The sequence below is a fragment of the Lycium ferocissimum genome, chromosome 9 (assembly GCF_029784015.1).
Source record: "Lycium ferocissimum isolate CSIRO_LF1 chromosome 9, AGI_CSIRO_Lferr_CH_V1, whole genome shotgun sequence".
Lineage (NCBI taxonomy): Eukaryota > Viridiplantae > Streptophyta > Magnoliopsida > Solanales > Solanaceae > Lycium > Lycium ferocissimum.
Genome location: NC_081350.1, coordinates 32,458,295 through 32,470,162, shown reverse-complemented (window position 1 = coordinate 32,470,162; position 11,868 = coordinate 32,458,295). Strand labels below are relative to the sequence as shown.

Sequence of the window (11,868 nt, the reverse complement as noted above, 5' to 3'; positions counted from 1 at the left end):
TACTTAATACACTGTATACTGTAATTTCTGGGAACTTTTATTGTCAACAAGCTATTGCTAAGTTTTTCATCCCTCAAAAACTAATGTTTGTTTCTTTTAGCTTGCTCAAATTCATAATTGGCATGCCTCGTCATTGTTCTAGGCTTAAGCAGCTTGGGCACAATGATATTGTTTCTAACAGAACATATCAGTTTATTCTCAGACTGCAGGAGTGCTCCCACGCGATTTGCCATTACTGTTAATGGAAAGACACGTCGCCATCTTTCACTTCCATATGCTTTGAATGCCTCCTCCACAGAAATATTCTTTGAATTCATTGCTTCTGCTAGCTTTTCTGTCAAAACTATCGAATCTTCCAATGCACAACAAGCACCCTGACCCATGTTGGGTGTCATCGGATGCCATGCATCTCCAACAAGCACGGTCTTTCCACTAGAAGGCGGAGGACTAATTAAGGGCCAGAGCCATCGGTCATAAAGGGGATTTCTTGTTAATGTGTCGTTTGGTGTAAGATTAATCAGGTTTAACATGTCCGCCACTGGCCAATCTCTAACGAGTTCTTTAGCTTGTTGTCTCAAAATTGATGGATCTGTGATCCTTGGACCTGCCAAAGAGATGCAAAAGTTAGAAGTGTGTTAACAGAAAAGTTCCAACCCACACGTGAGTCTCTATTGTTACAACTGGTACCACATGGGAAAAATTTGCCGTCAATAACATGGAATAACAATCCCACACGAAGTAGAATAAAAGATGGAAGCCCATCATATGCACATGAGGCACATTCACCCCTAATTCTTTGGCACATTGGTGGAATAATGAGTTGTGAGATTTAAAGTTTAAACTCCACGCTTCTGAGCTTTTTGATTTACCGTCATTGAAGGGTTTAATAGGCACTTTTTGCATAGACATCCGGTGGCCAATGGGTCGTACAATCAATTAAGGTGTCAGAGTGAAAAATATTGACAAGTTTAGCTGGGGATGTCTGTCTATTCTGCCATTAATATTATCGAATCCTCACCAACAAGGTGGAAGTTCAGGTAGCCAACCAACTAGGCTACCATGATTCCCCTATCTACTGAAATATGATTATAACATTTTAGCTGTTAGTATAAATGTGATCCAAAGACAAGTACCTAACGATTAATGCAGAGATGAAAAACTTGACCTAATAGCTTTAATGAAGCATATACCTGGAGATGAGCTGTTGCACACGACAAACCAATAGACCTTGGTTTTAGAAGCAGGAACATATCCAGCACGTAATCCTCTTGCATAAGTGTAGTTTACTTTTGGTTCATATGGCTGTCCTTCAGGGAAATATCCTAGGCCTCGAAAGGTGATATGCCCTGCATACTTAGGCTGTCGAAATCCCATCCACTTAGCCGTTGGTGACCAGACACCATCACAAGCGATCACCACCTGCGAACAAAAGATATAATTTAAGCAAATAAAGCACACCCTATCTAACAACTTAAGCTTCTAGATGAAATGATCGCACAATTCAATATGGTATTAGAGAAGACGCAGAACGAAGAATTTTCAGGTGCTTGCCCAAGAAAGAAGAATCAGGTCCACACGTGACACGTGAGGAACTGAAGTTGCAGATTTACCTCAGCAGATAATCGAGTTCCATCCTGAAGTTGCAATAATGTATTACCATTTTCACCTGTTTCAATCTTTGACAACTCTGAGGAATAAGAAATAGCATCTGGTGGTAGCTTACTTGCTAGTGTTTCAAGTAAAACTCTCCTCTCCACCACCCTTAGTTCTTGGCTGTTCCATTAATTCCATGGGATCAGTAGAAGAAGACTAAGAGTTGCAATGATAAATTACCTTAAAAAACACATAAATTAGAAAGAACCATCAACATTACCTTTTGTCCTCATCTTTGAACCCAAAGGAGTTTAACACCTTTCCTTCATCTGCTTTTATAACTATCCTGCAAAGTTTATGACATCAACAAAAAGTCCAGGACTTCCTTTACAATTGGAACATTTCAAATCTGATAATCATGCAAAGCAGAAGTCACAATCAACATCAAATGAATGAAACTTCGAAACACATTTTGTGGTGGAGTTGGAAACTCTAACAAGGAGATTCAAAAAAAATTCTCTTTGCTGACTTCTACATTTATGTATTTTAAAAATTGCCAGTCATATATATATATATATATATATATATATAGAGTTCGAAAGCAATTTGTGCTACACATACATTTGTCTGAGCCATGGGATCAACCAATTCTTGATATATTTGACTAAATAAATAAGCAATGGATTGGGCTAAAACAGAAGAGTTGTACTAACATACCCTTGAAGTTCAAGAAATTTACTCCTAAGTTCATCACCAACTCCAATAGCATCAAGTGCCTTCCATCCATTTTTAGAAAGTGTTATTGAGCTTCCTTCAGTTCTCAAGGACTCAGCCTGCTCAAGCACCAAGCTTCTAATACCAAACCTAAATAACAACAAATCGCAATCATTAAAATTCACATCAACAAAAAAAGAAATAATTACTTTGGCTGTAAATTAAGTTAGTGATTTTAACCTCTGAAGTGAAACAGCAGAAGCAAGGCCAGCAATTCCTGCCCCAACTATTACAATATTTTCTTTTCTATCATTAGCTTTAGCATTTACAGTTGAAACACTAGACATATATCTGGCTCCAACTCTGGGAATTAAAGACATTCTTCTTTGGACGTAAGTAGATATGTTAGAGGATGAAAAAGACTTGGTATGCTGTAGAATCGAAAAGATTAAAGCCATGGTCACTTGTTGGGGACAAGAAAGACCAATGGGGGAAACGAAAATCAGGGATATATGTTCATGGGAAGATTAAGTGTGGACATATATATATATAGAGAGAGAGAGAGTGAAAATTCATCATTAGGTGTTTATGGACACTGGTGTCATCCGTAACTGCTTCGCAAAAATAATTTTCATATATGGGTAAATAATACTCTCCACGTTTAAGAAGAATAATACTATTTCGAGTTTCTTATTAGTTCGTATGAGAAAAAGGACATTTTCATTCCTCAATGAGAAGCTTTCATAGCCAGATAAAAATTATGGCATGTCTAAGACCACATATTTTAATTCTTATAATCACACGTATTTTATTTTTTTATAAAAACACTCTATGTTGTTTTTTTATAAAAAAATTCGTGTCGAGTTAAACTATGCTATATTTTATAAATAAAACAGGTGGAGTATCATTTGAAAGATTCCACCCAAATCACAATAAGCTGACACCATAATTAAATAAGTAATATAAGAATATTTCCTCTATCCACTTTTAATTGTTCACTCTATTAAAAGTAGATGTCCACTGTTACTTGTCCTATTTGAAAAATCAAGACAGAACTTATTACCTAATTCCTAATATACCCTTATTATTAAAGGAGGGAGTGTCTCTGACTAATAATTCCAAGACTTGTCTAGCGAAAGTTCGCTGTTTCAGCCGTCGGCTATTTTTTCACGTTCAAGTTGGACCCGTAAGCTAACACAAATATCTGGAAATCAAACTAATGAAAATTTGAAAAGTACATAAAGCTGATTAATTGATGGCAGACACTTTTTGCTGTGTTTATAAAGAAGCAGGTAAAAGCAGTTAGAACTTTCATGTGTTACTTAATTAGAACAGTTCAATGAATGTTGATTGCTTTCCTAACTTATATGTTTTGTCGTCGACTGATCTTATTTGACTTCTCAATACTTTTATCTTGGAAAAGTCAATGACATTGAGAATTGAATTTTAAAAAGCCAAAGACGCCGTAATTAAAAACATGACTGAAAAATCAAACTATCCCCCACCCCCTTCCCCGTCTCAAATTACCTATCATGGTTATTGAAAATAGTTATCTCAAAATTATTTATCTTTTTTTTGAAGTTCAAGGCACAATTAGTTAAATTTTCTCTATTTAACCCTTAATAGATTTTTGTGATTAATGGAGAAGATATATAAATAGAGTAAGCATTTAATGGAAAGAGATTATAGCTTAGACATAAATAAAGGTAAAGCTATTAGGTTAAACACACCTCCTAATCAATATTTCTTAAAGGGCGTGTAAAATAAAAAATGCGTGAAGATTCGACTGTCCTTAAAGAGTTATCGCTCGTATTCAGATTTTGGGGAAACACAAACGATTCTCTTCAGGATACAATGGCCCAAAATATACTTTAGATTTTTCTATACTACTTCATTGGGAATTCTTGTTAGGCAATTCGCAGTGACCTTCGTTGGGGTATTCTTTAAATTTTGCCCTATTTGAAATCTTTAAATTTTGCCTTCGTATAAACCCATAGGTCCCAGGTTCGAACCCACGCGCAGTCGAAATTTTAAAAAAATTAGAGCAAGTTTAAATTTATTTATGCTATGCGTGAAAGAATTACAAAGTTATGGAACCGGCATACTTATGCCTTATCATGAAGGAATTAAAAAGTTATAATTCATTCAAAAGTTTATCGGATCAATAAAGTTGCCGATTAAAAGTATATTATGGCGTAACTTTGTGAAGGAATTACAAGTTAAGTATTATGGAAAGCTGAGACTTGGCATAAGTATCTTGCATAACTTTGATAATTCCTTCACCAAAAGTTATGTCGGTCCCATAAAAGTTTGCCATTAAAGTATGCCCCACCGCATAACTTTGTGAAGGAATTATCAAAGAAGTTATCTGGGACCAAGATACATTTATGCCAAGTCCGCCCATAGGCGAAAGTATGCGGTCCCAGATAAAATGTGTAATTCCTTAACAAGTGTATGTTGTTAGCGGCATAGCGAATTTAAACTACCTTGCGAATTTTTTTTAAAATTTCGATCGCGCGTGGGTTCGAACTCCTGGACTATGGGTGTTAAATTTCGCGCAAAATTTAAACATTTCAAATATGAGGGGCAAAATTTAAAGACCACCCCAAAAGAAGGGCACTCCGCGCAAAAAATTGATTCTTGTTTATATAGGCAACCATCAGACCCTTTTAAAAAAGGCACCTTATCAAATCAGACCTTCTCAGAAAGACACCTTATTTCGTAAACAGACACATCATTATTCAAATTTTATTTTAAAATTAAAATTCAAATAAATTAATTTTCTGTCATAGAAATAAAAATAAAATATTTAACTTAGGATCCGACCTGGCTCGCGCCCAAGCCCCAAATCCAACTCTTTAATATATAATATATAATATAATTACTTACACACTTTAGGAATGTGTACTTATCACAGTAAATAAGGTGACAAGGACTTTTAAGGCTCACATATAACTCTTCCACCACAATGTGGGAGAGTACTTACGATATAGCAAACTATCTTTACAATATAAATTATAGGTTACAAATTACGTGAGTTTAATTTTTAAAAAAACAAGAAAATTTATATATATATATATTATACTTAGGAAGAAAAAAAATTGCAAAGATATTACTGTAAATGTAATTTATAGAGACATTTTGTTCTTATTTTTATATATTTTTTTTCAGTTTCATGCTTGTACTTGACTTATAAATAGCACACGTCATGGGCTCATGGCCTTTGATTTGTGCTATTGTGCATGCCATTGTAATTCACGCCGTGAGTGTTCTTTATCTAAAACTTCAATTTGTTGCAGAGCACCATGGCTTCCCAAACTATTCTTACCACTCAAGACTTCTTCAACTCAAGTCATCTTCTTTCAATCTTTTTGGGTCTTCCAAATTCTCCTCCAAATATTGCAAATACCAAACGTTTTGTTTTTATTGAGTTGACATATCTTAATATTCTTACTAGAAAGAAGGTTTTTCTTACTGTTCTAAAAAGCTATAAACTTCTTCCCTTGGTTGATGACTCTATTCCAGTCCCATCATCAACTCATGATGAGTGTGTGTGGATTCAATTGACACTGTAATTCTCATTTCGATTAACGTCACACTCTTTCCTCCGATTCTTGACTCACTTCTCGATTACGTTTGCAGAACTTCCAAGCATGCATAAGATGTTCTTACATCCTACTAGATCAGGTTTCATCCTTGTCAATTCACCTGAAATCAAAATTTCAGAATGTTAAAAATGATTCCCTTTCATGGAGGATTATCTCCCGCAACTGCAATTTCCTGCCTGTTCACTTAGAGCAGTTGAAAAACCTGCTTCTGGTGATAATTTAGTTACCTAAGTATGCAAGGAGTCCCACCTTCTTATTATACCTTTGTTTCTGGATTAAATGAGACAAGATACTTTCATCTTTTTTAACATTGCATCTATTGTTACTTGCTAAAAATGCTATGAAACATACTATGACGATTCCACTCTTCACACTGTTTTAGTTGCTTCAACTCAAGCACAACCAATTTCTCAACCTCGTTCTTGAAATTATCTATGAGAATCAATCAATATCATAAAAACTCAAACTGAGGTAAAGATCGAAGTAAATACTCTTCTCGCTCTAATTTTTCTAATCAATGAGATGATTTTCGACCACATTTTCGCCCTTTCTCCCTGGGTGATGGAGTTCTTGGGCGATCCCCTTTCACCTGGGCTAAACAATATCAAATATGCTTCCACTTCAATTAATTTGGCTTTTGCAACTACTAATGCTATATAGATATAATTTACTTACGGGACTTGGGTGTTTATCTTCACACTCCCATACTTACAATATGTGATAATATAGGTGCCATCCATTCGCACATAATCCTGTCTTTCACTCCGGATCAAAACATGTCGCTTCAGACTATCATTTTATTCTTGAGAAAATTAGCTTGGGTGACTGTATTGTTTCTTATATTCCCACCTCGCAGCAACTTGTGGATGTTTTTACTACAATTATTTGTTACAAAATTCAAGGAGTTTCTTGTCAATCTTCATGTTCGTTCCTCCACTTCAGATTGGGAGAGAGTGACAAGAATATTATTGTTTATATAATTTATAGAGAAATGTTGTAGTTAGTTTTTTACTTTTGCTCGATTTCATACTTGTACTAAATTATAAATAAGACATTTTATGGTCTTTGTTGTTTGTGCAGGCCTTTTTCATTCTTGGCGTTAGTTTTATGTATCTAAAGCTTTACCTCCAGTTTCACCCGTCTTGTAATCTCCTCCTTCGTTTCCCTTTCCCTCTCTCCCTATTTATTTTAGGGAAACAAAAAGGGAATTCACCAAACATAAAATATTTAAGGAAAATGGGCAAAAATATCTCTTTACTTTCATAAATTAGCTACTTTTATCCTCCGTTACAAGTTGGGACCAAATCTTCCCTCCCGTTACAAATTGGGGCCAAATATACCCCTATCGTTAGCAAAGTATTCAAAAATACAATCAAACCTCTTTATAATGACAGCGTTTGTCCGAAAATTTCATGGTACGCTATAGTGAGGTGATGTTATGTATGTATACTGCATTTGATGTTTAGATCACATTTAGCTGTTATAAACAAAAGTACGCAAATAATTATTTTTTTGTACTTTTTTATGTTACATATAAATGAAAACAATATACTTGTTAATTTTAAAATCTCAATTTATTTTCATAGCTCATTAATTAAAAATTAAAAAGATGAATAAATTACTAATAAATTCATAACTAGTTGGACCATTCCGATAAAGAATTAAAATCTAAGAAACATACCATTTAAAATTAATTTAGAATTTAAATATTTCAAGTTTGACGTAAGAATTCTAAAATTGTGGGTTGTTTCATAAATTTAAGTCTCTTAGTGATAATGTAAAGATTGAATTGACGAAGAATTTTGTCAAACTTTCGAAAAGTGGGAATTTTGTCAAACTTTCGTTGAAGAGGTAGAATTAATTAGTTGACTCTTATCTCACATAAGTAACAATACTCTTAACAATAGCTTTTTATTTTTATACATAATATATTTCTTACAAAATATTATTACACAATATTTCAGTATGGTTGTAATAAAGAGCTAATTTTTATAAAGAATGTCTTCTAACTATAATGAATGGCCCTTCTTATAGGTAGAATGTTGTTATAGAGAAGTAAAATATAACATGAAAAATCGGTTTCGGAGAACATGAGGTCATTATAGTGAAATGTTCTTATAACGAATGACAATTATAGAGAGGTTTGACTGTATCCCTCATTTCTAACATATTCCCACATAAGCAAGCCTAGTCATTGGAATTGGGTGACATGGACACCAAATGACATTTAACTTATTCTATGTGGTGCCTACGTGGCAATTTTTTAAAAAACAATCTGGAAAATTAATTTTTTTTTTAAAATGGAAAAAATGGCTTTTATTAAAAATCTGATTTTTTTTATTTCATAAAACCCGTTTTTTAAACATATATTCTCTAAAATTGGATATTTAATTAACAGATCTGGAAAATGATTTTCTTTAATCTCGAAAAATGTACAAAAAAAAAAGTGTCGTAATTTTTTATTTTTTTTTTAAATGGATTAATTTTAAAAAAAATTGAAAAAATTGATTTAAAAAAAAAATCATTTTCCACATCTTTTAATTATAAAATCCTATTTTCCAAAGTATTTCTTTTTAAGAAATGGGTTTTATAAAAAATTTAAAAAATAGATTTTTAGTAAAAGTCATTTTTTTTCAGATTTGTTTTTAGAAAAATCAATTTTTTCCCGTATTGTTATTAAAAAAAATTACCATGTATATAATTTTAAGTTAAATGGCATGTATCCATATCACCCAATTCCAAATGAAAATGTATATGTAGAAATGAGGGTATTTTTGATACTTTGTTAATAGTAGGGGTATTTTTTTTAAAAAGTAACCAATTTATAAAAGTAGAGGGGTATTTTTGACCCTTTTCCCAATATTTAATCATCTAAGTAAAAAAGTATAACATTTAGAATTATTTCTTGAAGTCTTAGAATATATTGGAACATTGACACACCGAAGAAACTGCTACGAATTTTATCTTTTTACATTAAAACCACCCAGTTTGAATTGGGTGTAAAATATATTCTGCTAAGTAATTACACATATTTTTGGAATTAGGTGTAATTGACGGGGTGATTTTCCAATTCTCAGAAAGAATTGTGTAATTACACCCTGTAATTACAGGGTTACTTTTTAGTTTGTTTATTTTTTTTTTTACTTTAATTTCTTTTTATTTTTAATTTCTATTATTTTAATTTTTTTGATTTTTAATATTTTTTTTATTTCTATTATTTTAATTTCTTTTTTATTTTTACTTTTGAATTATTTTTATTTTTTAAAATGTATTTTTCTTTTTATATTATTTATTTTTCATTTTTTCTTCTCATTTCCATATCTTTTAATTATAATATAATTGCTCGTATTTTTTAATTTTGAATTTTATTCATTTAGCATAACCTTGTTATTATTCTAATATTTGAAAACAAATATTGGAAAAATGAGTCATTAACAAACTTTTATAACGATTGACGTTATTAAAAAATGAGGGTATATTTTTCCTTTATTTTGAATTATTTACTTAAGTTACGTTGGAACTTACTTATGTAATGTTGGAATTTGACATAAGAGTATTATGTTGAACTTTTTCTTTTGAATTTTGAATTTAGGTTATATTTCCAATTTTAAGTTATTTGCTTTCACATTGCATGTTGTTTATTTTTCACTTACATTTGATAGATTTTTTGTGTCAAACATTTGAATAATGTTATGGCATTATATTTATTAATATTATTTTTTTTGTCAAACATCTAATCCATGACGTTCAACTTCTTTTAATTTTTATAGTTATTTAAAATTAAATATTAATTTGAAAAATATATATCAATTATTTTTGTTACAATATTAGTTACAAATATATGATTATTAATTAATATATTTTCAAGAAAAAATGTGTTATTAAATAACTAATTTAATATCATTTATAAAGGCAATATTTTTTAAATATTAATTTTAAATTTTTCTAATTAATTTTTTTTTTTAAAATTAAACGACTATGTAATTACATTGGAACCAACACCAAAGACGCTTGTAATTACATTAATTACATTACAACAAACAAATAGGTTTTAATTACATTTTATCGTTAATGAATTACTAGTGTAATTACTACCCTAGTAATTACACCAATTTCAATTACCAGGTGGCTTTCCAAACAGGCCCTAAATTTATTTATCTGTTAATGTATCCAAATTAAGTTGGTTGCTAACTTTGTCTTCTCGATAATGGCACAGTACGAGTATTCTCTCTAGTAAGATATCGAATCAAATTTGAAATTGTACTCATGGTACTTGCTTATATTGGTACGAATTACTGTGAGAGAATTTTTCATCTGAGAAAAGATACTACATTGATTGGCTGGCCAAAAAGGAAAAATTAATTAATAGAATCAATTGAACAATTTGAACTCCTTTGTCCCAATTTAGTTAATACTTCATCTAGACATTCCGAAAATCTTAAGTTATATCATATAGTTTTATTTCATTTTATGCTTTTTAAAAGACCTTTTGCTGATCATATCTTTCTGCCAGATCAATAGAGCTGTTTCTGGAAAAAGAGAAAAAGAAAAAAACTATCAAAACAATTAAAATATGGGATAATTTTGGAGACCTCCCCTTAGATTTGTCTTCGTTTCACTCACTTCCCCTGTGGTATATAATATTACACTTACCTCCCTTATTTTGATATTTTTGTAACAATTCTTTAACTTCATTACTATTAATGTAAAAAAATAACAATCTGACAAATTTGCCCTCACTCTTTTGTTTAATTATTTTTATCAACATATAGTTTTTGCTTTTTAATTTATCACATTAATTAATCATTTATGCTTCAATAAAAATAAAAAAAAGTCGGGTAGATGTAGGCATGTTCCAAGACTAAGCGTACAGTACTTCACCTTCTTCACTCAGCAGCCCCACTTCCTCTTCATTAAGGTCATTATAAATCCTTTATCTTTCTTAAACATATAATCTCTCTTTAAATTCCAGAAACATAAAAGTGTGATAATTTTGGTCCATTGTCAAATCTAATAACCGAATTCAATTTCTTCTTTTTTCCCATTATTAGTCTTTTTTCCCAGTGTGATTTTTACATTACATTCTAGAATTTGTAATTCAATTTATCTTACGGTGTGTGATGCAATCTGGGAGGGACGAATAAAATATTATTTATGGATATAATTAAATAATGGTAAAATACCCCTATTTATACCCAAAATGTCGATATCACACCTTTAAATACCTATTACACATAAAATGAATTTAAGTTAAAGGTATTATACCACTTTTCACAACGGCGTGGTGTTCCACATAATGCCACATCAGCGCCACGTGGAAATAAAATAAATTTTATTATTTTCGGTACTTTTTCTTTTTTTTTTTAAATGACCAGTTTGTTTCATTTTGTTTAAGTGGTGTGCGAGGAGTGTACTGTGTGCTGGTGGGAGTGTACCATATGTTGATTTGATTTGTCTTGCGATTGCGGATTTGTTTGAACCGTTTTCGTCATTCAATGCTTCTATTGCTCCCATTATCATCTACAATGAAAAACAAAACTCAATATATAATATATGGTTCACCCAAAAAAAAAAAAAATTAAAAACAAGAACTCAAAAATACACCCAAGTTTACTTGTCAAATTGATACAAAAATAGCATCAATAAACAGGGAGTTAACATTCCATTTTCAAGCTCAGATTAATGTCCATAATTAGAAAGTGTACCCACTAATATCAACTTCTAAATCTGTAACAACGCTTAAAGACCCAAAAGATATGAAGAACAAAATAGGAAATAAAACAAAAAAAGAAAGAAAAAAACCTCAAAATAATCACTGTATAGTTCTACACCCAAAATTTCCTTAATTGAAGCTCATTATTATTTTATAAGTAGATTAGATACAAATTTGTTGACCGGAAAATGAAGAAGATCGGAAAAAACGGAAGTTCACCGGAAAATATTGAAGTTCATT

At 31.3% G+C, this 11,868-nt stretch overlaps 1 protein-coding gene across 1 annotated transcript; it reads right to left on the bottom strand.

The window, feature by feature from the left end:
- Positions 1–48: 48 nt before the first annotated feature.
- Positions 49–2,996, bottom strand: LOC132030308 (monooxygenase 2-like). The gene is made up of 6 exons (XM_059419883.1): positions 2,548–2,996; positions 2,311–2,457; positions 1,874–1,939; positions 1,611–1,773; positions 1,191–1,419; positions 49–604 (listed from the first exon to the last, which is right to left on the bottom strand). The coding sequence occupies exons 1-6, from the start codon at positions 2,763–2,765 to the stop codon at positions 81–83; spliced, it is 1,347 nt and encodes a 448-aa protein (XP_059275866.1). The 5' UTR covers positions 2,766–2,996; the 3' UTR covers positions 49–80.
- Between the last annotated feature and the right edge of the window lie 8,872 nt (positions 2,997–11,868).